The sequence below is a fragment of the Varroa jacobsoni genome, unplaced genomic scaffold, assembly GCF_002532875.2.
Source record: "Varroa jacobsoni isolate VJ856 unplaced genomic scaffold, vjacob_1.0 scaffold_359, whole genome shotgun sequence".
NCBI lineage: Eukaryota > Metazoa > Arthropoda > Arachnida > Mesostigmata > Varroidae > Varroa > Varroa jacobsoni.
In genome coordinates, this window is record NW_019213261.1 from 26,105 (window position 1) to 52,038 (window position 25,934).

At 40.5% G+C, this 25,934-nt stretch overlaps 2 protein-coding genes across 6 annotated transcripts; one reads left to right on the forward strand and one right to left on the reverse strand.

Annotated features, from left to right (window-relative positions):
* LOC111259728 (solute carrier family 35 member D2-like protein) lies at positions 1-11,626 on the reverse strand. 2 transcript variants are annotated; one of them, XM_022831931.2, is made up of 2 exons: positions 11,358-11,626; positions 1-1,521 (listed from the first exon to the last, which is right to left on the reverse strand). In XM_022831931.2, the coding sequence occupies exons 1-2, from the start codon at positions 11,372-11,374 to the stop codon at positions 690-692; spliced, it is 849 nt and encodes a 282-aa protein (XP_022687666.1). In that variant the 5' UTR covers positions 11,375-11,626; the 3' UTR covers positions 1-689. The 2 variants fall into 2 exon arrangements, with proteins under 2 accessions (XP_022687666.1, XP_022687665.1); XM_022831930.2 differs by lacking the exon at positions 11,358-11,626 and adding an exon at positions 4,289-5,835.
* LOC111259727 (kelch domain-containing protein 3) lies at positions 7,354-25,265 on the forward strand. Of its 4 annotated transcripts, XM_022831929.2 has the most exons (8): positions 7,354-7,457; positions 9,653-10,374; positions 18,020-18,094; positions 18,717-18,904; positions 19,643-19,740; positions 20,167-20,655; positions 21,659-21,825; positions 22,030-25,265. In XM_022831929.2, exons 2-8 carry the CDS (start codon positions 10,330-10,332, stop codon positions 22,237-22,239), a joined length of 1,272 nt encoding a protein of 423 aa, XP_022687664.1. In that variant the 5' UTR covers positions 7,354-7,457; positions 9,653-10,329; the 3' UTR covers positions 22,240-25,265. The 4 variants fall into 4 exon arrangements, with proteins under 4 accessions (XP_022687664.1, XP_022687663.1, XP_086824120.1 ...); XM_022831928.2 differs by lacking the exon at positions 7,354-7,457 and having other exon boundaries at positions 8,869-10,374; XM_086967994.1 differs by lacking the exons at positions 7,354-7,457; positions 9,653-10,374 and adding an exon at positions 14,656-14,703.
* The last annotated feature ends 669 nt before the right edge of the window (positions 25,266-25,934 follow it).

A 25,934-nucleotide genomic window follows, 5' to 3' on the forward strand; every position in this document is an offset into this window, starting at 1 on the left:
TGTAGAAAACGAGATTTTCGTTTATTTAGAATATATATTCACAGTAGATGTTCTCTCTATAAATATATATAGGTACTAACATGCCTAGTCACAGATACTGCATAAGTGCGAACTGCTACGTGTCCATCGGGCTGTTTCGTATAAAGAAGTATTTCTTACTTGGCACTTGTTTAATAGCTTTATGGCGTTCTCTCTTATTCGAGATACCTTCATATCGTCTTCCCGGCTACCCGTATGTATAGATGAAGAAATGTTGTACATATATGCAACGAAGGCAATAGAAAGGCAGTAGAGTAATGTTGTCCTATTATACTGTTATCTACTTATAAACAGTTCTCCCTTTTTGTGTTTACTATTAACATTGTTTCACCGATATATTAACAGTCAATATCAGTAAATCTGGTCATACAAATAAAAATTGAAACACAAGTTCGTGGGACAGCTGCAGTGGCGAGCTAAGTAAAGCACCAACCTTACAACTGTGAGATGTCGTGTTTGACCCCTCCTTAAGTGTCAAAAACTGTTTTTATTGATTTCTATTATACATGCTTTTTGTTGTGTATTTGAAATTATATCCACCCGCACCATAGCCATCAGACCTTTATCTAAGGTACAGGTACTGAGAGGTTTCAGTGTTGTGCAAAAAAACAAAACGTTGTATTTACAAAAGAAGTCTAGGAAAGCCAACGTCACGATTTAACTACCTTGAGTTCCTGTGGCTCAATTAAGATTTCTGTCTCTGGTGTTTTTTTCGTTTTTTTCACATTTGTTGCGCCGTTGTTTGGTCTTTGTACGATGAAAGTTAAGTACGAATAGAAAAGACTGCCAATCATGGAGATGTTGAGTCCGATAAAATTGCTCACGCTGAAAATGTAATCACCGCCAATGCACATGCCTATATACGTCGTCATAATATTTTTTAGGCAGCCGACAATCGTTGTGGTCAGGGCTGAATTATAGGCCGTACACAACAACGTACTGTACATCAAGGCAAAGCCCATGACGCACGAAAAAAAGAAGTACATCACAAAAATCGGATTAGTCCACCCGACAAAGTTTATGGCGCGTTGGAGATCGCCAGTTATAATCGATGTTAATAATAATGGCGGGAGCATAAACATCGCATTATAGAAGAGGAGGCCATATTTGCCTAGATCCTTCGCATCGAGCTTTTTCCGAGTGTACACGCCGTTTGCAGCCGTGAAGAAATCATTGATGAGCACTGACGTATAGCCTTCAAAATCGAAACCAAGGTCGTCTACTGCGGCGATTAGCGCGCCTCCCACCATGGCAAAAACGCTAGCGACAATCCTTAATGGGGCGACCATATTCAGAACATAGAATTCACCAATCATAGTCATCACAATGGAAAATCTCCGCAATACTGTGAACATTGGTAAGCTGAGTCGTTTCGTTCCGATGAACCCTGACACGAGGTTTCCGACGTAGAACAGCGGCAGGGGAAATACTTTCAGCATGATTTTGAATGACGGTGCTGGGAAGTCCACGATTTGAGTTGTTCTGCAAAATCACGAGCAGATAAAAAAAGAACTACCTGTTAGTAATTTGATACACATAGCGTTGTTTCACTTAAAAACCGAAGCTTTGAGATACAGCAACTTTCACTAACGTAATTTTTGCTTTCGACGTATTGTAGTCCCTAGTAATCCAATTTAATGAACCTTGCAAAATCGCTGAAAAATTAATTACTGATAATTACCTCAACAAAAACGCAGTTTGGATTTCCTTTATGACTTCATATGTAAGCGTAGCGCTATCAACCGGCAGAATACGGCATATTATTGAGCTCCACAAAAATACTATATAATAGAAGATTTTAACTATCTAGATTGAAGCCGTCAGCTTCACAAACATATTATAAGATTGTCACCACATTCCAGCTCTTCTAATTACTTCATTCCAATGATATTTTAACGACACAAGTACGTACGCTGCGCTTGTTCCGTTAAATGCTACACCGATCTCCATATAATCAATTGAGAAATGGTGACATACGCTATACGAAACTTGAGCACCATTCACCTGTTTACTATATAAACTATGTGCACATAGATAAGGTAAATCGTTCATCCCTGTTCATTTATACAGTTTCCATTTGCCCGTGTCCCCCTGCTCCAGTCTGCTATTTTTCTGATCATCTCGCCGGATTACATTCTAAAAAAAAGAGTTGCTGGTTCCGCTAACGACCGTAGAGTTACTATGCGGTGGCTGCATTTTAAGAGTTCGTATCTGTTGATGCTGTCACAATGATGGTTTAGCGGCTAGGTGGGTCTATGATAAGCGATCGGTTAAGTGTTGATGTTTCTGATAGCTGATTGCGCGCAGAAACACAGAAGTCAATACAGAATCTACATTCAAGCCCACGCGGAAACATCTCCAACTCAAAGAGATTAATCATAGATAAACTGCTATTCATCAAAGGTCAGCATTGATGCTACAGCATGATAAGAAAAACGTTCCAAGACTGAGAGTCTCTTCAGCAACTAGATGTTCTAGGATATCTCCAGTTGTTCACTGACTCCGATATGACAGGTGTCAATTGTAAAACTCTTCGGCTCAAATAAAACGGCTGCAAATTTGCATGAATTTATTCGCCTTTTTGTTTTTTATCCATACCACACAGGTCTTTACGATATCATACGAAATACTTCTTTTCGCCAAGTTCAATAAATTGCTGAGACGATGTCCACAACAGGTAGTGCTTACTAGAATACGGGTAAAATTGTTTTGCTGTTATAAAGATCTGTTGGATAGAGAACTCGGATAAGTCAAGTAAAGCTATGTCAGTACAAAAAATCAGATCGATAGACAAAAACAATGGATAATTCTAACCACTAGCTGCAGCGATAACGGTATCGGTTTTATCGGATGCTGGTAGACCTTTCAAACAAAACGAGTCAGCAGAAACAAAGGATTGTTGAAAGGTTGCGGAGAACTTCTAAAGAGAGAAGTTCTAAAAAAAAACTTTAAAAAAATTGGTCGAGTTTAGCCCGTTTTTTGTAGCCGTGGAAGGTCTTTCTAAATTTGTTGCTGTATGCGTCACAAGGTTGGGCAGAACTGCAATTCCGCAAGACGCATCACACGTTGTCGTTCACGAAAACTGTAAATCGCTATCGGCATCGAAAAACAAAAACAGACCTTGTATTTAGCCTGAACCTCGTAGTATTTTATTGTTTGCAGGACAAGGTATCAGTGATTCCAATGATAGTTTGATCATGTTTCACAAGCACACTGTAGTAGAGCGCATAGTTTACTACACTGGCAACAAATGGCGACGAGCGCATGCATTGACCTATTAAAATCAAGAAATATAAGATGTAAAGAGAAGAAAGAAGAAATATATAAATGTAAGACTTTTTTTTGTAAGACGGCAAATGCGCATTTGACGCGTCTCTAGGTCATACTGTTGCGTCGTCCTGTAAAACAATGCTTAGTGGCAGAACTGGACGCGGTTCTTAAAATGATATTATCAGGGCCATAAAGCTACTTATTCAAAGTAAAGCAACGGTACTCTGCGACGATCACGAAATGATACTGGCACACACTAGCTGTCGCCTGGGATGAGAAGTTTTGTTACCATACTTCTGGTCTGAGGTATGTCATTTGCAGACCCTAATTATTCATTAGCTAGTTGTAAAGTGTCTTACGTTGCTCTTTCCGCGCTATATTTATGGTTGACTACATCGTTTTTCAGGCTTTTTTGGGGCAACGTGAATACGAGACTACAGTTACAACATGATTAAATACCACCTATGGACCTGACAAGCTCTAAATGGCAAAAAGAAAACTATGATTTGGCCCTGCCACCAGAAAGGACGAGGGTGTTATAAACGCCTCGTACAGTATAAAGCCTACCGCCCACGACAAAAATCCGGCCATGAATAGCAAGAAGTTGCTTGTACCATGATGATAACTGCTGTCGCTCAATAAATTATTTAGTTACAGAACAGAGTTTATCGGTAAAAGTCGTAGAAATGAATGGTTATTACTAACCTGCTACTATAGTTTTTCTTAATTGAAAATAAATGAAGAAACAATTTAATGGCTCTGCTTCACCAATTTTTTAATTTTCGAATTATTTTTTCGAAAGTGGGAGCCCGTGAAAGTCACCTTTGTATATAACACCAATTTATCCCCATATATGTAATAATGGTTTATAACGGAAATAAGCTAAAGAAAGATATTGGTGGAACTACTAGTTCTGGAAAATATGTCCTTTGTATAACCCATCAAAAATAATATTTAAAAAGACAAGCAATCAACTTACTTAAGCGCGCCGAGCACGAAAATCGCCGCAGTCATCTGGCCAAGTCCAAGAACCATTGGGCTGGGAAAGTTATACGACGTAAGCACTAATTTATTCACCACCATGATCAAAAATGACATTCCCCCGTATAATGTAGCGCTAAAAAGCTTCATACATTTTTTCGAGTGTGCCATCTTTTTCACTCGTTTGTATCCGCCTGCGGTAACTTTGTCTACCAAAATCATAGTTTACGGCGGAGTGATATTTTTTTAATGCCAACCACATTTTCCATGTTGCCCCACGACAAAGGCTGGCTAGTGCATCTGAATTTCACCAGTGGTAGAAACTTAGGTGAACCTTTCGTTGCATGGTATAAGGACAAAAAAGTGATCTTTGAAACACCACGAACGTTCCGAAAAGTCCGCAGAGTTACTGTCAGACGTTTCGCGCACGCCGCAGCTTACCTACAGTAGAAAAGACAGCGGTTGATTAGTTCATCCAATGGTGCTATTTTGAGCTCGGTTGCAGCCACCTCTCTGCTGCGTCTTGCTTGTGCTTCCTGGGTACGTATCCGAATTTCTGCGCGATAAGGTGACGACTATCCGCGCTTTCTACGTATACTTTCTACTGTATGAAGAGGTCAATATACTCCCATCGAATGTATGATAATAACTGTTGATGAGCCAGCTGCTATTGCGCCGCATTCTAGATACAACCACTTTTTCCTCTATAAGTTGCTCCGGCTTAGATTACTACTAGGGGCTCTCACTTTTTCGGTGACTTGACTCGCTCCCCCCTTTTCGCCGTTACTGTCTCCGGCTGTTATTTAGCCCCCTATTTAATCGGCGACAGTCACTGGGTTGTAGCTCTGTTACTTGAGGTGACGAATGGCAATCATCTGATAGCCTGTTTTGACAATGATAGTGGGCTATGAAGAAGTTTTTGTACCTGTGGTTAATGCGGTTATGGGCTGGCGTACGTCTGCGAGTCGTATTAGTAGAGGTTGCATCATTCGTATGGCGCTTAGTGTACCAAATGGTGTTCCGACTGCTAGAGAGATGGAAATCGCTTCTCTCAATGCAAACCTTTGAGCTGTTACTGCTGTTAAGGATCGACGGCTTACGGCTGATACTGCCGCTGGGAACTGAAATAGAGACTGATGACTGGGATAGCAATGGCGACATTGGCCACAATAACCACACGGGAATGGCGGTTGCTCGACGCAATACACTAGCACCGTTTCTGTCGAGGAGGCACCGCTGTCACTAGAGAATGACGGCTGTAGCGGTTTCATGGAGGGGCCCATAGAAAGGGAAAGGCACAGGAGTCGTTTGCAGGATCGAGCGAGGAGATTTTGAGGTAACGTAGCGGACGCCAATATCCTTGAACAGTTTGACGCCTTCGACAAGTACGCTTTGCTTCAGGACTAAATTTCTGGATTCAATCCATGTGCACCTTATCATTACATTTTTCTGGATTCAATCGATGTGCGCCTTATCATTACACATTCACACTAAAGTATAGTACGTTTAGCTCGATTCATAGGTTAAATGCCAAATGCTTCGGTACAGTAAGGGCAATGATATTACTTCTGTACCTAACAACATTGCTGATTATCCTACGTAGCGACGAGGTAGTCTGCTTGTGTGCGTTAGATCACAGGAACAATAAGGCAAATGGCTCGACAATTCACACGTGTACTCACTAATTGATCACGCACACAGTGGCCAGCTTTGTCGGAAAAACTCAAAAACATCTACGACTAAAAAATAAGTAAATCGCAACACTGTATTGTAGTCGAGTAGTATTTTTAGAAGATGTTACTTGCATGGGGGTTTCGATGAAGCTATAAAAAATAGCAGATTTAAAAATAACTTTTCGCTAATACACGTGCTTAGTATGAATCATACACGTAAATATGTCACTGGAGAACTAATACCATTATTGTCACAGTCAATACCAATCGGTAAATCTTCTTCATTCACCAATGCTTCGTCAATGCGATAAACGTGTAAACAGTTGACTGCTGCTATTGCAGTTTATTCGGAACTCGAGTTAAGCTGGCAGTGCTGCCGTTACAAAGGGCGCTGTCACGAGTCATATGAACCAGCAAGGCTGAGTGTAATTGTCGGTAAAAGTCTGAGCTCATGCATTTACTATCAATGCTGTCACAGCGTTTTGTGGTGGTAGAAAAGGTGAGTAAAAGCGTTAATCTCCTTCATCTAGTTAAAACCAACAGCCGATTTGCTAACGATATGAATCCGAGTTGTTGTCAGTGTCAGCATGGATGAACGTCGGTCAATTTATGGAAAGTCGGCAATGATGATGACGAAGGCCCTGGGGACCAGCTGATATCACCATCGAGTGCTACTGTACCCATTCCACCATGCTGCGATTTGCTCCGCTCTAACAATCGTCCAACGGCGCTCGAAGCTCCAACTAGCATCGTTCACCCGCTTAAACGTAAGCATGGCTAGTTTTTCTTTCTTCCAACTACTACCAGAACCCGACGACCGTGGATGATCCTTTGGCAACGAGTCGCTGCTTACTACAGCTCTTCGAGTTGGGAAAGCAACACAATGGCAAGCTACGACACGCGCATAGTTAGCTCACACTGGTTCAGTTACTATCCAAAGCGAAAAAGCGACGCAGCCATAGATATATGCACACACCTGCACACCCACTGGGTCTTATATGCCGGCGGAAAGCAAGAGACAAAAACAGGGCCAGAAAATAACTCTAGTCGTGGTACGCCGTCACTGGATATCACCATCGTACAACACGTCTAATTTCTATTCAAAATAGATAGATTGGACGAGAACTGTCGCAAAATATTAAGACAGTGAGCATCGTATAAGTCTTTGCCTTCTGCCTTGAATTTATATGTAGATAGAGCCAAAACATAAGTTGCGGATTAGCGATCCACGTGAATCATGAGAGCTAGTATGCTGGCAGGCAGACATTTAGTGTCGTAGTCTGGTGGAAGGAAAAAGTAATTTAAATATTGCGCCATTCTTAAATCCGCTAAATCGGCAGAAAAGAAGACACTGCAATTGTGGTCCGTTATGTTGGTAAACATTTGGCAGTGATAAGCATGAAAACAACCTGGTTCGAGCCTCAGATGCATTCAAAGCCAATGTAAAGGAAGTTATTAATTTATACAAAATACGACAATAAAAAGTTTGAGTGGGTATGTTGACATGATCAGTTATTCAAGCGAAAAATATGAAAAATACTTTGTTCTATAGTGTTGTCACGGCAAAAAATCTCCAGAGTAGACTTCAGCGTGCTTTAGCAAATATAAAGGTGCTGAGATGAGGCATAAGCAACTTAGGTTGACTCTTCAAGTAAAACGGTTGTCAGAAAATAGGTCAAAAATATTCAATTTTTATTTATTGGATATTAAAAAAAGCAAGGTAAGTTAATTTTAGTGTATATTTATAGCGATAGAAGACTGAGGAATTGTATCGAAGTGGGGGGGGGGGGGGGCAACAGCTGTAATTATGCTAGGATAAACATGAACAAGTAAGAATAAAAGTTCATTTTTTGCTGTAGAATAAATTGACTTACAAAAGTAAGTGCCAGAAGCTACCAGCAATTTAAGACATGTTTCTTAACGAGGTTTTAATTAGGGTCATTTGTGAAAATCCACAATAAAGAATGTTCGACGACTTCGCAGCATGCCATACACATTTTTCGAATTAGATATGTAAGCGCTCTAAAAGTATATAAAATGGCGATATTTCACAGCATAATTTTGAAAAGGAACGACATCCTCTCGCAATCTGGCATATAGCGCCAATTTTCGCTCACATCCGTTGGCTTTTGGCTTAACACGGCAAATACATAGCATTAGTAGGCTGACAAAGTGTTCGGTCTCTCATTGAGAGTGTATAGAGATAGATCGAAAGTGACCAAAGTTCCTTAAGGAGTTTCCCGTCTAGCGTCAGTAACAACCCAGAATTCTAAATGAACGAGTTTACTGAGTGCACTGGTATCAATCTCGAAATGCCTATGGCATCCAATAAAGTCGTCTAAAGTGATGTAATATAGCTCGTAGACCTCTATATTCAAAATATCAGTTGACTGAATCAATTAAGAGTTGAATTCGTATCCTTTGTGATCTATGGTTATGCTTTTTTTGAGAATGATAACGAAGATACATACAGAAGATGACAAGCTTTAAGCAAAGACGTTTAATTCAAACGAAAACGTATGCTAATTTTGAGAATGGAAAAATTGAAGACTTCGATAAAAACAAAAGATTTTAGGGAATTTGAAATAACCAACTGAAGACATTTTGAGCGAAGGCACGATTTTGAAAACGATTAAATATGTTAGGCAATCACCTGTTCACTTAAAGTTAAATAAAAGACGTTATTCAATCATATTGCTTATACCATTCGCAAATGTCTAATGCTCCACTCCAGCTACAAAACGACTTTGCGTTTTTAATATTATTTTCATGAACTTGTTACCCCGCGATTATAGAGCGGCTGTAAGCCGCCCGGGAGCAGAGACCAGCGAATGCTTCCATTGTCGTCCTACGCTCCCTTAAATGAAACGTTGCTGCTCTGAAGTCAGAGAGTATGATCGGCGAAACGCTAAAGCTAGGGTAGCAAATGGCGTCGTCGGCTAGGTGTGCATAGTGTGTGTATTGTAAGTACGCCCTTGCCTTTAATTGGCGGCTGCGCCGAAGGCTGCCAACCGTTACATTGGGTCAAAGTTGCCGTCTGAGGTTTCGATGAAGACAACGACCAAGTAAATGTTATTGTTTTGTTCTCTGCTGGGTATCACTGTTGGCGCCGCCACCGTCGTTGCCCTGCGCCTGTTGCCTTTTCTGCCGCTTTTGGTGTCTGCGCACGCCGCAGTAGCACTCTCTCTTTCCTATAGCAAAGGCAATCTTCTAGCGATCAACAAAAGACATCAGCGATCATAGACAAGCAAGTAGGCGGACAGACCGTTTCTGTACTCCACTCCACAAACCTACGCGACGATTGGTGGCGTCCACGTCTGTCCATGCTGGGCCGGTTGGCTGAGGAGTAGAGTAAGCGCGTGGGCTTTGCCGTCCATCCAAGCGTCGTTCTCGTTCTGTAGGTTTATTGCTTTTGTGCGACGCTAGTCCTGACGTTCACTGGCTTCCTCTGCCTGTGTGCGCAACAGAAAGCGGACGAGCCTGACAGCAACAGCGACGACTGTCGTAGGTGGGACAGCTGCAACAAACCTGCGCTGTTTGTGAGAGCTTGCCTACCGGTACTGTTCCTTCATCCGGAGCAGTGCTATCAAGAGACGCCTTCTGGTATTCTCTTCGCCTGTGACTCTGTGTTTCTCTATAATTTAGCTTTGCTAACACAGCTGCTAATCTTCTGTTTTGTTATTGTCCAGCGGAACGCTGACTGAGCTAGCGTCGAGGGAAGCGGAACGAAGCCATTTCGAAGCTTGCGCACGATCATAGGTGATCGCAGTGCGGGTCTCAGAAGACAGGAGTTCATGTGAAGATCGAATGAGAGACGAAGAAAAAGCAGGGTGTACAGGACACATCTAACTGAAAGCGTGTTGTCGCCATTGGCACTGTGGAGGACTGTGGACTGACAGAGTGCCGCGTCGTGCACTACCAGTTTTACGGAACGCGCACTCGGCTAAGCAGGTCTTGTTATTTGACTATTGAAACTGTGTCGTGTTTTGGTGGCCTGACGTGTGTTATTATGCCTTGGCCATTGGTCGTCATGGCTGCAGGACCAGCAGCAACAGTATTCGCTAGGATAACAGCAACAGCATAAAGACTAGAGCGGGACAAAGCAGTTCCGAGTGATAACTAATCCTAAAAACGCAAATTGAAGAATAGTATTGACGTACTGTCACTTTCGCTAGTGCAGGTCAAATAAAGTCGTTCAAGTGCTACCCAAGCGATTGTGTGATGTGAACCAGCGCGCCACACTCGCGCAGATTCACCTGTTGTTGTTGTTGTTGTCGTTGTTGTTGTTGTCGTCGTCGTCGTCGTCGTCGTCGTCGTTGTCATTGTTATAAAGTTTTCTGGATTTTTCCACCTAAACGGAAGCGACATGGACCGGGCACGGTTTCGGAGATTACCTCTGATAACTAGCAAGGTAAGTAAAAATGTGTGATCAGTTGACTCGTGATTGAAACCGGCGCCTTTTGTCATTGACGAACGCAAGCGTTTTGCTAAGTGACGTTACAATATGCCGGCCAATAAACGCTTATAGCCACGCTCCGAAGGCATGCCTTTGTGGCACTAACGTTACTGCCTCCTTGGGACGGACTGTCGAATGAGGCAGTTCAACAATCCGTCTACTAGTGGCAAGAGAATAAACGCTTTTACCTCTCCACAACGTCTTATCTACCGCGCGTAGTGTTATTGTAGCAAGGGCTATTAGGGCGTAAGTACGAAAGTACTAACTAGCTTTAGGTATTATTCTACACATTATGGACGAGTCTACTCGGTAGCCTCGGACCGGTAAGTTTGTTTTGCCATTGCTAACTATTGGGTGCACAATTATTTCCAGTATACTATTGCCATCTCTGACGAGACTAAAGTACTGCATAGGTAGATAAATAGGTATAACCCGATTCTCTTATATCATGAAGAGAGCATCTGCAATATTTTACCGCATTGCATTAGACCGACTGGTAACGTAGTTTGTGTTGGCTATCATGTTTTTTAAGGCAGCGTGACATGTTGCTTTGTACGTATCCTCTGTTCATTGGTATGTGTGCTAGCAACAAATCGTGTACATCAACTGCGTCGTTATACATGTACAATGGGGACATAAACAGTAACAGTAGCAGCACAAACAACAGTAAAAAATGGCGACTATCTGTGTCATTTTGCGAAAGATCATCTGCTATACAGTTTTAATTGCAAACGCGTATTGCACGCTGCTGTGTCTTTAAAACGGATAGTGCGCACTTAATGCACTCACGTGAGTCAGTATACTACGCAGTGAGTAGGACCTTCATGATGTTAGCGGGTGTTGGCCACGGAGTCGTTTGCATGAGATCTGTGCTGCTTACTACAACCGCTACCTCCCCGTATTGCGACTATTCGCCTACCTAAAACAGCGTCACTCACCTCACTGTCAATAGCATTGTTAAGCTAACGGGCCCAACCCGTCACTGCAGTCAGTTGTAGCCGTTGCAATCGCCGTCATTGAGGTCCGAAAAGGGACTAACATTCACAGGGGCTGTGACAGATTGTGCGGTACGCAAACTAGGCCGAGTTTACGTGAGGAAGGCTTCCAGTTGTGAGGACGTTCGTGTTACCGCTGTTGATATTGATTGACGCGGAGGAAATGTTTCGGACTCAGTGGCGATGGCCACGAACCACAGCATGGGCATGATAGTTCCGAGTGCGTAAGGTAACTATGAGTAGGACTGCAAAGGCGGCCGATTACCGCTACTTTAACGTGACGCATGGCGATTCGTGATGTTATTCATGTATACTCACGGTAACACGAGTAAGGTCAACGCCATTTTCACCAGCTGTTATCGACTGTTATAGCCGGTCTTATGAGAAATGAAATTAGTGTCTGCTAATTGACTACATTGAAGAAGGGCAAGTTGGTCAGAACGAGTGTGGTACAGCTGCACGATGTTTACCCTTTTTTGACTAACATGGAACCCGTGACGCACAGCTACTAGTTTCATTTCAACGCTACTAGTTATAATAGTTAACCAGTCAAATAGCAAGAATGTGTTTGTTGCAGACGACGAAGATAGGAGTACAATAACAAGCAACAAGAACATACGTAAATAGTCAGTAGAGAGCCGAAATCCAAAAAAGAGGGAGCCAGCTTTAAGGCAACTTGATCCATTTTTTTCTGCTATATCTTTCTGCTTAACATAGTTGCAGCTGATTTCGCTGATAACAAAGTGAAGTAGACGTATTTTTCATACATACCTTCCACGGTGAGCTTCTGCGAAGTACGAGTTGTTTAGACCTCAAGGTTATCCTACTGACAATAAGGTCTGGTGCTTGTCATTCGTTGTATGCGGCTGAATTATTGATATAAAGACGATGATTTACGATTATTTATAGCTGCCTTTCTTAGGAGTCGCGCCTTGCTTTTCACTGTGCTCGAATGGTTGCTTTGTATTATGCCTGGGTTTATCATTTGACGAACATTTAATGGTCTATTATTTGGTTTGAAATTGGTATAGCAAACAGACTAAAGAGCCGAGAAAAAACGCTGCCGAAACTACCGGAATTTTCGGATGGCATATTGAGGGCGGTAGGTATGAAAAATGTCTGTCGCCTGCTTTAGAATATTATCCTAAAGCGGGCTTTGCAGAATGCCTTATGGTATCACCGTTTTGTGCAAGTTGAAAGGTGATGTAACATGGAGTGCTTTATTCGAATCGCAAGGGCCTGGCGTATGACCCAAGTAAGAGGCTGTCGTTGCAGTTCAGGCTTAATCATATGTGACGGTATAGAAAGTTAGTCAATCGAAAAATTTGTTCATTTTGCATAAACGAATTCGTTAGAAAAATAATTACTTAGTTGTTACTTAGTGGTTGAGCATAACTCGTGAACATTGATGTAGGTAACGATATCCTACATCAATGTTCCTAGAATAGTGACTGTGTAGTATCTTGCGTTAATCTAATTCAAGTTCGTGTGAAAAGCAGCATAGTCCTCTAACAATATGATGGTTGACAGTATGATTCACGATTTCATTGAAAATTCTACGAGTGCCGGCAAAAGCTGTCAATTGCGTATGTTATTTACAAATCAGAAAATTGTAACATGGGCCGGGCAGACGAACCGTTCTATGCATTATTTACGTTCAGTTTTCTACAAAACTATATACTGCGTAAACATCAAAGCAGTTTCTTTCACCTGTAAAAAAATATCATCTGGCCAAAACGGCAATTATAAAATGATCTTTACTCTTCGCTGGCCAGGAAACATTCAAAGGGCGCGAAGTTTTTGTGCAATGCATACGAGACTTGTATAAGGCTCAGCAGTATATTTATGTATTTTAAAAATATTGTTTCAATCGTAGCAGTTAGTCTAAAAGTTTAAACAATAGACTTTGTTTATCCTAGCGCGTATTTTACTTAAACCTAATTTTCTAATAATAGACGTTAATATTCATGAGAAGAGTTAGGATTAGAGTAGAGGTAGATCACAACAAAACTTTGTAATGGCTGCTTATAATTAGTATGCTGCATTAGCAACAGCATGTACAATTTTTTATCATTTTTTAATCTTTTTATTCTTTATTTTTTATTTTGTTTTTTATTATTTTTTAATATTTTAAATATATTTTATTTCAAATAATAATTGCTTGTTCCCGTGGCGATGCAGTGGTAACGTGCATGCTTTGTATGTAAATTTAGAAACACGCGGGCGTCTGTAGTTCGAAGCCCGGCGTAACCATAAGCGGTGTTTTGTTTGGGGTTAGCCGATTTAAGGCAACGCTTAATGGCAGGATCACCAAGCAAAGCACCCGTAGCCGTTGTAGGAATATAGTAAGAACTCCATAATGATACCTTCCTGTCAAAATAACCCGACCCGAGTCTCGAATCTCAAAGACTCGACTAGTTCTCGCTTCGAGTTTCAAATATCACTCGCTTGTACTCAGTTGCTAATAAAACCTATTATCAGCCTGAACCGGAGAATCACAACGATAAAACAGTCAACACTCGTGTGTCCTCTTCATAAAAACGATGCCATTCAGTTGTCTGTTTCTCGCAAACTCATCATTTGTGTCCGGCCTTGTATCTAACTGCGTTCCTTGTAGAGTGTCGTCAAAGAATTGCCGTTTACGGCAGTGAGACTGCTTGGTGATGGTATTCGGCCCTTTTGTTATTTCTTTTTTGGCGGCATCAGAGCATCACTTTTTTGGCAAAAGGGGACAGGGTTGGTGGATTGGCAGGGAATTTGTGTTGATGTCGAATCTCCATGATGAGAACAAGTGTAGCAAACAAAGAGGGAACTCTAGTTCTATGGAGATGAGCGATTATCGCATAGATTATTTTTGACCTCTTAAACAATCTAAGGTTCAGTTCTAAAAAAGTTTTTTTTTCAATATGAAAATATGTAGATGCATGACTGATTCCGGTACTTTTTGCGAGAGTTCATTGGCTAATTTCGCTGCACTAAATGTACTCGTCCCCTAAACTGAATACACAACAGCAAGAGTAGGCTCAATCTCTGTAGTAAATATCGCCTATCGACAAAAGAACCCTTTCGTAAGTGGTCCAGTTTCGACACGAACAACGTGTTATATACAAAATCCACAATCAATCAACTCGCTGTTCCTATCCCATGTTCGCTTATCACCATCAATCAACTCGCTGTTCCTATCCCATGTTCGCTTACCACCACGAGAGCGGCCCAGTCCAGTCTAGTCTACGTCGATCCACTTCCGATCTTTGAAATGACACCGGTCAACACTTGGGACTGCTTACATGTAAGTGTATTTCACTTCAGGCGTTTGCCTTTGCCATCTCCCATTTGCGCACTCATCGACGTCCACATACCGTTGAACGGTATCTCGTTATGCTCCTTTCATTTACTCTGTCGCAGTCTGTCGTAGCACCCGATATAGTAGAGTGTCAGAGAGAGTTCAGAGTCGTAGCTATAGAATCGTTATTTGGTGAGCGATGCGAGTTAGCTTCTGTGTGTTAATGATTCTGTAATTATGGCTGTCACTAAGCTGCTGTAGGTACGGATTTTGTCCCATATTAGCGATTACTTACGACGCCGGCGGATGACCTGTAGGTTTGACGTTGCGCTGCTCTTGATGCTATTAGTCTTGCTGGTGCCGTGAATAACCGTCGCAACAGGAATAGAAGATGAATGTGGCGTCAGCGGTGGTCCGAACAGTTCGAATTGAGAATGTTGGTGTTAGTTCGGACTAATGGCGGAATTTGCGACAAAATGATAGAGCAAAAGCTGAACGTAGAATCAACAAGCTAAGGGGTGGATGTGGAGGAAGGTCTCCTATGCCAGGTTATGTGAAGACGGTGTGAGGCTTCAACGGGAATAATAACAGACAATTCCCGTATAAACTGAGCTTCCATTTAACCAGTTGATCTAGCAGTTGGAGAAAATGATTTGTTCATTCGTTAAAGTGTGCACGACTGGCAGCCTTCCCCAGTGGGAATCTTTGCCGCCTCATATCAATCGAATTAAATCAGGTGTTTGCCAATAAAAGCGTGTTCTGTAGTTTCTAAATATGTATGTTCTTTTCGCGGATTTATGCTTTTGGTAAGCACTTCAGTCTTGTCTCAACTGGTGTGGCAAATGCAAATCATTAGCACCAGATCTGTTTGGCAATGTTCCAGGCGAAAACCACCTCGGCCTGCTTCTAAACAAATAGTTCAGCACAGAAGTGTGCGTGTCATCTAGGTCATCCATTCATCTATTCAATTTAGAGGCTTTAGCACTTAAGCCTATCGGAAAAATGCAGATTCTAACCACTCGTTTTCAATGTATGAGCCACGGTGCATGTTAAGATTCAGTCCATGCTTAGTTTCGAATGACAAAAATATGGTTAAAAAACGATTATATGAATTTGCGGAAAGTTTTACTGATACCATTTTTGTTATCTCAGAGCCTGAAAATATATAAGCCGCCAAATAACACGGCATAGTATAAATGCAAGTTATCCGCTATCGAATTTCGTAAATATTAATCTAGATTTTGCAAAAGCGGTAATTTGCTGAAAACTGTGTGGTCGGTTTAACCGAACCCAGTAATTATCATGTGGACGCAATGCAGGTGATCATGTCTGGTGCCTCATGAACTGGCCATTAATGAAGTAAACGAATAATAAGTAACTGTCTCAGAAACATCTGTCAAAACAGAACTTATTGTCGCAGTTTTACAAGGCAAAGGTCGTCACATGATTTTAACTTTCGTGAAAATTTTATTTGTATGATATAATGGCATATAATATATCACCGCATATAATTATTACACAGAATTACAATGACGTTCGCGATTTTTTTATGATTTCATTTTTTCTTGCTGACCGAAAATTACAGAAAAAGCGGCAATCTCTCGTGGATATTCTCTACAGACATTTTGTATTAGAAGACAAGCTAAAATATTAGGGGCTTGTAATAATTGGAATACAACTTCAATATCGAATAGAAGCCAGCTTCAAGACCAGCAGCTTTACCGTAATGGCATCGCAATCGCCGACATCGACTTGTCGGCGAGACATTCTATATCCACCTGCGAAACGACTGAGCTGTTACCGTTTCCCCGTTGAAGTTATCGTTGTTTTCATCTTTGTTTAATCTGACCATGAGTTCTTTGGTAGTAAAGAATTTAAAGTAGGGTGTAGCAGCGTTCCAATATGTGTAGTATCTGTGCCTATTGACAAGGTAATACAGCTAAACACCTGACTAAGTAATGTCTTAGTTCTTAGTAATAGATCTTAGACTTCTAAAAGCGTTAGCAAACAAGCTATTACGCACACGTGTCGCACCTTCAATTGACATCCGAGCATCCTCTTAATTATCTGCGAGAACTCGTTGAGTAAATTCTATGTACATTATTATACGAGCACAATATGATAGTGCAAACGAATGTATGTGACAGGGTAGTGTCTACGAGCATGCGACTTATAGAAAGTTTTTTTCCTACCATATGTTTAAGCAACCACGTTTTTAATGTCTTCTAATCGAAAGAGTTCGTCGCTACGATCTAATTTCGATTGTTCTGCATGGGAAGGGGGAGGGCGAGGGTAATAAACCGTGCCTGTGACGTTGCTTACTTTTGTTGTATCGATCGAAATACTAGCAGTCAGTAGGCAACAAGCGGCATTGGTTAAGAGGTCGGTCACGAAGATGGCCTTGGAGGTCCGTTTGCAAATGGTCTGCAAACGGGGACTTTGCGCCGGCTGCGTCGTGTTGGTAGGTAAAGAGTACAGCATGTTCTGAAAGCCACTTGTCTCGTCGCTAGTGGCATGCAATCTTATGTCTTGGCCATCGCATGTGTCAGTATCTTTAATAGTTTTTTCAATACGACTATGCATAAGATTAGCTATTTTGGCAATAGCGGAAAGTAAACGGTAACGGTACATTTCTACAGCGGTAGTTGGACTAGCAGAAAATCGACTACAAAAGACGCCTATTATTGCGTTGTTTAACATAAGAAAACACGTGAAATATGATATTTATAACAGATATATTTATAATAGATATTGGAAGAGTCATATCGTTATAGTAGTAAAAGATAGTTGTACTTCATGATCAAAAAAATCACATGTCCAAAAATTTGCGTCACCTCTGGATCTGTCAAGATAAATAACATCACTTTTTCCAATAGAGAATTTATTTCGCACTGATTTTCTTACACTAGTTTCACAGGTAAAGGCATAGGAATGAATTTCTCACCAATCTGAGTTTGTAATACCAATAAGAGAAATGCTTGAAACGTTTGCGGTATTTACTGTTGTTAATGTGTATAGTGTTATTTTATGTACAATTGCACACAATGGCGAGCTATTCTGGGGTATATAGATAAAAATAGCTCTGTTTCCTCGATATTAATAGCGATTTCCAGCATGCCGTATTTCCGTTCAATTGTTGTAACTTCCATGCAAAATTAGAAGTCACTGAGCCCATTTACTTTTTATTCCATATTGCAAGAGTGAGTCTTCTGTATCGAAAATAAGTTCGATTGTGTTCTATACAGCCCAGAATTAGATTGCTAACAGAATCGCATATTGCATCATAATCAAGTTTTGTCCCCTTATTCATTTCGTATTCAAGCTGGAGCCGAGCGGCCATAAATGGATAGTAAAGGTCGAGGGAGGTCCGAGACGTGTCAATCACGCCGCTGTCAAGGTAGGAACTACAATTAACTTATGTGAAGCCATACGTCTAAAAACCACTTTTTTGACAGTTTATTTTTATTGCGTCAATATTAATCGAAGTTAAGATAATAAGCGTATTATCGATCTGCTGAATTATAGTAGGTTGTTTTTATTAATAAAACGCACTCATAAAAATGTGTCTTGGTCCCTTTAGGGGACGCTCATGACCATTTAGAGGAATAGAAAATAGATCGAGGAAGTGTTCATCTTGACCTTGAACATATAGGTTTAATAATGTATTGAGAATACCCAATAAGTGAGCCATTACTTGTAAGTGTATGCTAAGATCTTTAATGCCGGTAGTACATTAATACTGCACTGACACATCATACTTCGAAAGGAAGTATAACACCGATATTATTGGATGGATACAGCTTATTGGTATTTAATTTTTTGTTAAAGTAGATAGTGCATAAAAATGTCAAGTTACTGTTATACCAGGCGTTACTAGAAGAACAAAGAATTCTAAAAATGAATGTATTTGTAGTTTGTAATACCAATAAGAGAATTGTGCGTTTTTATTTAGTTATAGCTAATGGGTTGTTGCTTTGACACCTTATATTGATCCGAACGCGTTCAAATGATATCTTTAGGTGGGAGAATCAATATACTCCTTTGGAGGCTTTTGCACCGGTGAAGACTACACATCATTGAGGCCAATCGACGTCTCGGTGCTTGATACGTGCACCTTCCGATGGACCTTAGTCGAGTCACCGAATCATTCTTGGGAAGTTCTACGCCCTAACGGTTACATACTCAAAAAAGATGTTCCCTTCCAGAGGTCAGTAGATTGGTTGAGCACGGCAGCTTATTACCTGTTTTAGTCTTCGTCCTGTTTTCCCCCCAATCTTCTGGACAAGAACATTGAAGCTTATATTTTTGCGCTCTTAGAACTCTTTTGTGATATATCGTAATTAATGTCAGTCACTCGTAGGGTTAAATCTGGATTTAGTTCTGCGATTCGTATGTTAGCAGCAAGCTTGGTGCGAGCATTAGTAGAACAAACTGCTAAACCTTAAAATACCTCAAATTGTCAATCGGAACTCAACTTTATGAAAATGTAAACTGTAAAGCAGCTTGATAGAATAGGGTAAGCATGGCAACCACGAGATCCAGGTTTGAGTGAAAGGGATTTCGGCTTAGAAACAAACTTGCTGCTTCACATTTTGATTATGCTTAATTCTCTGCATCCGTTACCGTTGATTCGCAATTTAAATCCCCTACAGTTTCTGGTGTGGAGTGACTGAGAGCTATGCACTAATTTTTTGGTTCCGAGATTCGACTTGAATAAAAAATTAGCCACTGATGACTGAAGTACTTACTAACGGTTGTAGCTGATGAAGGATATAAGCTAGGTAATAGAATAGCGTCCCCCCCCCTCCCCCCAGAAGAATGTTTTGTAAATCGAGTCTATTATATATGCAGCTTTGTACTAGCGTATACTTAGAACATATAGAAACAGTCAATATATGATGGTCATTTGAAGCGTTTTTTTACGTACTTTGGACTGATGTGGCAGGTATGGCCATACTGTGGTAGCGTATGAGAACGACATATACCTGTTCGGAGGCCGGAATGACCAAGGAGCCTGTAATAAACTCTATAAATTTAGCACAAGTGAGTTTGTGTATAATAATCAACCATAAGCTGTAATCTATTGCTATTTTCAGATGTTAGAGTAGATTCATCGTGCTTTATATGCGATCAAATTCGACAAGATTATACTAAGCGATGTTTTCAAAGCACTATTTACTATTCCCTTTTAATTAAAAAAAAAAAAAAGGTCCTTAAAAAATGTAGTATCTGTGTACGCCTCTTTGCCATTTTCATGTGAACCCCTAAAGTCTATACTACAAAAAAAAAAAAAAAAAGTTTGTCCGTATGCTTTACGAGACGTACAAGATACCTCATACAACGTTTTTTCATTTTATATCTTTACGCAATCAGTTATATATTCCACAACAATATTACCTTGGAATCCTTTTCAAATAAGCCGTGCATATGACAAACATTTGAATAACATTCTTTTGTTGCTCATAATAGCCGACCTGAAATGGACGCTCATTAGGGCTACTGGCTGTATCCCTGGTGCACGCGACGGGCATTCGGCTTGCGTGATCGGTAACCGAATGTATGTATTTGGAGGTTTCGAAGAACAGGCGGACCGCTTTTCGAACGATGTGTATGCTCTGGATTTATGGACATTTAAATGGGAGTATGTTTGCACACAAGGCGTGCCACCCTCGCATCGTGATTTTCACTCGGCGTGCGCCATTTACAACCGAATGTATATATTTGGCGGCCGAGGCGACATGGACAACCCGTACCACTCTTCCAGGGACACATACTGTAACAGGCTAACGTACCTTGACACAGAAACATCTCGGTGGCACTTTGCACGGGCTTTAGGCGACGTGCCAACCGGACGCCGAAGTCACTCGTCCTTTGTTTATCGTGGCGAAATGTACATCTTTGGAGGCTACGATAGCGTAAAGAAGAAGCACTACGGTACCATGCACTGCTATGACCCCGGTAAGCTTTTTTGTGCGGAACATTCCGTTAAATTGGGATACACTATGACGGTCTGTTTAACTTACTGGGTCTATGTTCATACGTTATTCAAGGTGCTAACAGAAAGCCATTTTCTAAAAAAAACAAATGAATTAGAGTGATGACGAAAGTTGCATTTCCGGAATCTAAGCAAGGGTCAGTTGTTGTTCAATGTCTTACCGGACAAACTCAGGGATTTGGTACATCAACGAATTATGTTACTCATTAAATGTAATGGCTTCTGAATCATCTGGAAGACTTCCGTAGGCCAACCTGGATGACTCATATGAAATACTAGATAGTAGTAATCGGAAATTGATCCGAAGGCATTTTTTTCATTATGCGGGGTTTTTGTGCGGATATACTGCGTATATTTTTTTCAAGATAAGGTAATCTATTCCCTACGTAATTACTTACACAGGCTATAATAGTTCACTTTTTTCAAGTTGTTACGTTTTTTTCTGCTTTTAATATTTTGTCTTTTGGATCTTCGGGATTTTAGGATCTTTGTCTTACTGTCATTTGAAAATTGAAAAATGAAGTTAATTGGTTTCTCGTGTTTGGAATATTTAAGTGAGATTTATAGCGAATTTAAATGTGCTACTCTCGCAAGTGTTGCGGTTTTATTTACGATTACTGTCAGAGAATTATTTATTTTATACAACCGTTTTTTGAAAATAGCTTGTATATGGCCAAGGTTTCTAAGCAATGATTAAAGCTTACGACAGTCACTTAAAGACGTCCACAAGGAATGTCAATATTGGTACGTGGAAGAGTCAATTTAATGCCTGACTTTTTGTAGGTGCAACTCACTTTCATCCTTACAAACTCGGTACATCAGGACTCACCATATTAGTCGAAATATTTAAAAATGCGAACCAAAAAGAGCAATTAGAGGCCGAGCTACTGTCAACACTTAGTCGTATTACATATACTCCTTTTATCTATCTAATTCGTTGAATGGTGGATGGATTTTTGGATGCAGTTTCCGAGCGGTGGCGGGAAATTCCGATTAACGTAGGCCGAACAGGACCGCCATGTGCCCGACGACGTCATGCATCGGTTATTGTTGAAGATCGGCTGTTTGTGTTTGGTGGAACCTCTCCAAGCAAGCCATCTGAAGGCGTTATTGGAAAGATGCCTAACGACGAGGTGCGTGCTTTTTAGGTAGTCTCTACTGGATGTATGATAACCTTTTTCGTTTAGTTCAGTATTTCTAATTATTCTATATCTGTGGCTAAGTTAATGGATACTACTTAAAAAAAAAATTTGATACAGCACTGTCTTAGTTGTTAAATTAATCGCGCTCGCTGTATTTAAACTTCATACGCACTTTGATGTCTCTTGATATTACAGTATGATGATACCAATCCAATGCAAGAGAAGCTGGTAGACCATAACGATTTGTACGTGCTCGACTTCCGGCCAACACTAGTGACTCTTTGTCTCTCGAAGGTCATCGAAGCTAGTCTGAATCAACGGGATTTGCCCATCTCACTCCAACTACGACTTCGGGATATGGTTGTCAGTAATCAACTGTCAAGACCAATTGACTATGCAGGATAATCGCTGTTAGCAAAAACATCGGCGCCATCAGATACACAACTGCTTCACATCGTCAGAAATCTGTTGAAGTATCTATTTCCTTGGCTAATACTAATGAAAAAATAAAACTAAATGCGAAAAATGTCAAAGCAATTCAGTAAAACCGCGAACAAACAGGGAATCCTTTCAACTAATATTCGGAAAAAGAGACAAAGATACCGAAAGGACATATAAGAGGTTGATAGTAAACGAAAACCATGGTCCATCGGAAGTAAACAAATAAGCAAATTGCAACGGTCACCATCCGCTGTTAACTGTTAGTGGAACATTGATAAGGTTCTTGCAGACCTTTCTAGAAGCGGGCGTGGGCCGCGCGTAATGAAATAAGGCGCACAAAAAACTGCCTGCTACTTTTGAAAAAGCAGTGGACTTGACGCAACCTGGAGTATAAGGAGACATCTTTTCGTCAATGCAAAAGCATCTCGCTGGTATATGGTTTCTTCTTCCGTAAACAAACACTATTACGGCAGTGGAAAGAGATGTAAAAAACCCGAGAGGAACAGAAAAACAGTGTTGCCGCCGTGACGTTAGAACGTGACACGGCTGGTAGGAATAACACTATACTATGTGGTGGGCCAGTGCGGGAGGTCTGCGTAGCTAAGGCCACAGGCTGTACGAGGGGACGGTATCATTCGATCCTGCTGGACAGGGAAGTGTCCAGAGCCATGTATCGATTACACACATATATATATTTATATATTATATACACACCCATCCTATATTCTTTCCTTTAGACGTTGGGCGCAGGGTTCGCCACGTCATTGTGTGCAAAAGACATTGAGTAACATTACAGGCCAATTATAGAGTAAGTTGTAGAATGCGACATTATCGAAATGAAGATAACCCAGGCAGATCCGCAACCTCCACCTGTCTAATCTCCTTGCTGCTGTTCTTAAAAACGACTGAAGTTAGTAAAAGTATAAGGCGATTTGCTTTCAATGAACCTCAATACATTGGTGATTTAAGATGATACCGAGAAAAATAAACTAGCAAAGAGAAACACACGATCATGATGGTACAGTACGCTTACTGCATACCTTATTACCTATTACGTATGATTAAAGGTTAATGTTAATGAGGATTATTGCCGTCTGATATACAAATAGATTAGACTTGCGGAGGTGCATAGAAGCACCCGTACACATACGAGCACACACACTGACAGGCGTTACAGTTTGTTACAACAGAACCAGATTTGAATCATGGCGAATAACTAACAGAAGATATAGTGGAGGCAACATCCGCAGTAGAACTAACCCCACAACTGGGGCAGAAAAAAAAAATCGGGCATTCTGCTGTTGCCAAGATACCGTGATGGTTATGTAAGTCTGTCAATTACAGTTAATACTATACTGCAGAGCAAAAAATAATATATAAAAATGAGCCTAATATGAAGACAGAAAGCAATGAGATTACGGTGGATTGTATCTTGATATTGAACCATTGGAGACGGCGGTCACGCATTGCCACAAACTGACTATTGATACGGAAATAGTAATGGAAAATAATATGAAAGTGCTGAGGTACACTTGTGTTTTGTGAGGTATGAGTCTCTTACCACAAAGGCAAACAAAAATGATTTATGTCCAATGCCTACTATGCTGTTTAATATTGTGAATATGGCCTACTTCGTCTGAATTCGATTTTAAAAGAAGGTAGAAATAGCTAGATTTGCAGACTGATACATCAAATGGTCACGTTAAGCGAGAGAACGGGCAGACATAGAAATGCGTGTTTTTGCTTTTTTCTTAATTCTTGAAATTCAACCCGGTTTTTCCCTTCTTTCTTTTTCTCTTTCCCTCTCGCTCTTTGTCTTCTACTCGCTGTGTATACATTTTAGGTTAAGGTTCGAATTTGTGTAGTAGACGAATGTAGCCTTTGTGGTATTTCAAATAAACCCGAAATAAAAATAGTACGGCTGGGAAGATCACTCATGTATCTGGAGGCCGCCATTGTCATACAGCTACCAGGGTGCCGGTTTGCTGGAAAAGTGTACAACCGTCGAAGCACATGAAAAAGCATTGTTTTCGCATATCGATATTTTTTATTGACGCCAGTGTCATGTGTTGTCAATCTAATGACAGTTCGGAAAATGTTGCCAATTGGGGCTGTAGTGATTGAAGTCACAAAGTTCGGGATTTATTTAAATTGGAGTGTGCTGATCCATATGATGCACACGTTGTTTCCTATAAGAACAGTTTTTATTCATCTGATAATTTTCAGTATATCTAGGACTAGGTATGTACATTGGTGCAGTATTTATACATTCAATGATTTTGTTTCGTTTGCACATGTCAAAATAGTGAATGCTTTTTGGTAGATTTTGCTGTAATATTATTAAACAGGGATGAGGAACTTGTTTTTAAAAATCTGCAAAAGATTCGCGAAGAACACAAGTATATATACATATATATACGAACAAGTTTTTGCTTTGTGTGGTAGGGCAGACAGTGAGATTTAGTGCCTCGGATAGTTGTTGAGGGCGGTACTAAGATGATACTGAAAAAGAGACGGACGAAGGACTGTGATTTTGGGCAAGTATAGAAAGCGAAAGAAAAAGGATCATGAGAGATCGAATTATAATAAAAACATCACAGAGATATTGGCTGTTATTCAGGAAAATTATCAAACGTAACAGGATATATACAGAAAGAGCCAGCGACTTGTCGTAGACATAAATGTCTAATATGGACAGCAGACCTAAGAAAAAAATCTGGCTGAAGAAAATGGGAAGTAAACAACAGCGAGAATGTCCGAAAAATATACGTGACAGAAATATGGATAAGTCCCCTGTGAAATGGAGTTGCCGCTGGTGCGGTATAGATGGCGATAATCCATAAAAGAGAAGAACAGCGACAGAAAATAAACATAGAGCAAAGACATCTGGTTAACATTAATAAGGACACCAACAAAAATCAAATCTAGCGTTAATATATGTTTACGTCAGCGCAATAAAGATTCGCGATTGTGGTCGTCAACAATACGTATTCGTTGTGTGATTACTGTCGTTGGCTATTTTTTCGTACCTTACTATTTTTTTGTTTATAAATGGATAATAGCGTGTTTTGTCTACGATATATGCAACACTTTACTGTGGTAAGTAACTTAATTTGAAGTCTTTAAAAGAGCACGAAAGAATCTGCCATGATTTTTTACAGTTCACTCGAACGTTAAGTAGGACACTAAAAGCATTGATTTGAGCGCTTACATAGGTTAGCATTACTTCTAACAGTTTAGGTTGATAAAGACAGCAGTCGAAATGCACGAGTAGCTATTACGCACCTAAGGCAAAAGTAAAACAATTGAATTTCGACATACAAATTTTTTATTGCGATCATTTTACCGTGTAACCAATTTCATGGACGAGGACCCTCGATAATTGTTGCGAAGTATTGCCTATAGCAAAAATTAAATGTAATTTAAGAGTCCTAACAGCAAACTATGCTATGTTCAAATAGCTGAATTGTATTTTACACGTAAATAAAGTACATGGCGGTAATGTTAACGACTACATTGCAGCTAACAGAATCTGCGTATAATTGAATAGACAAGCGGCTTGTGTTAGACGGTGTTTGTGCGGCATAGTAATAACTTTTACTATACTAGTAAACAAAGTCAGAGGTAGCGATGTGGGGCGTAATAAGAACAGTGTAATG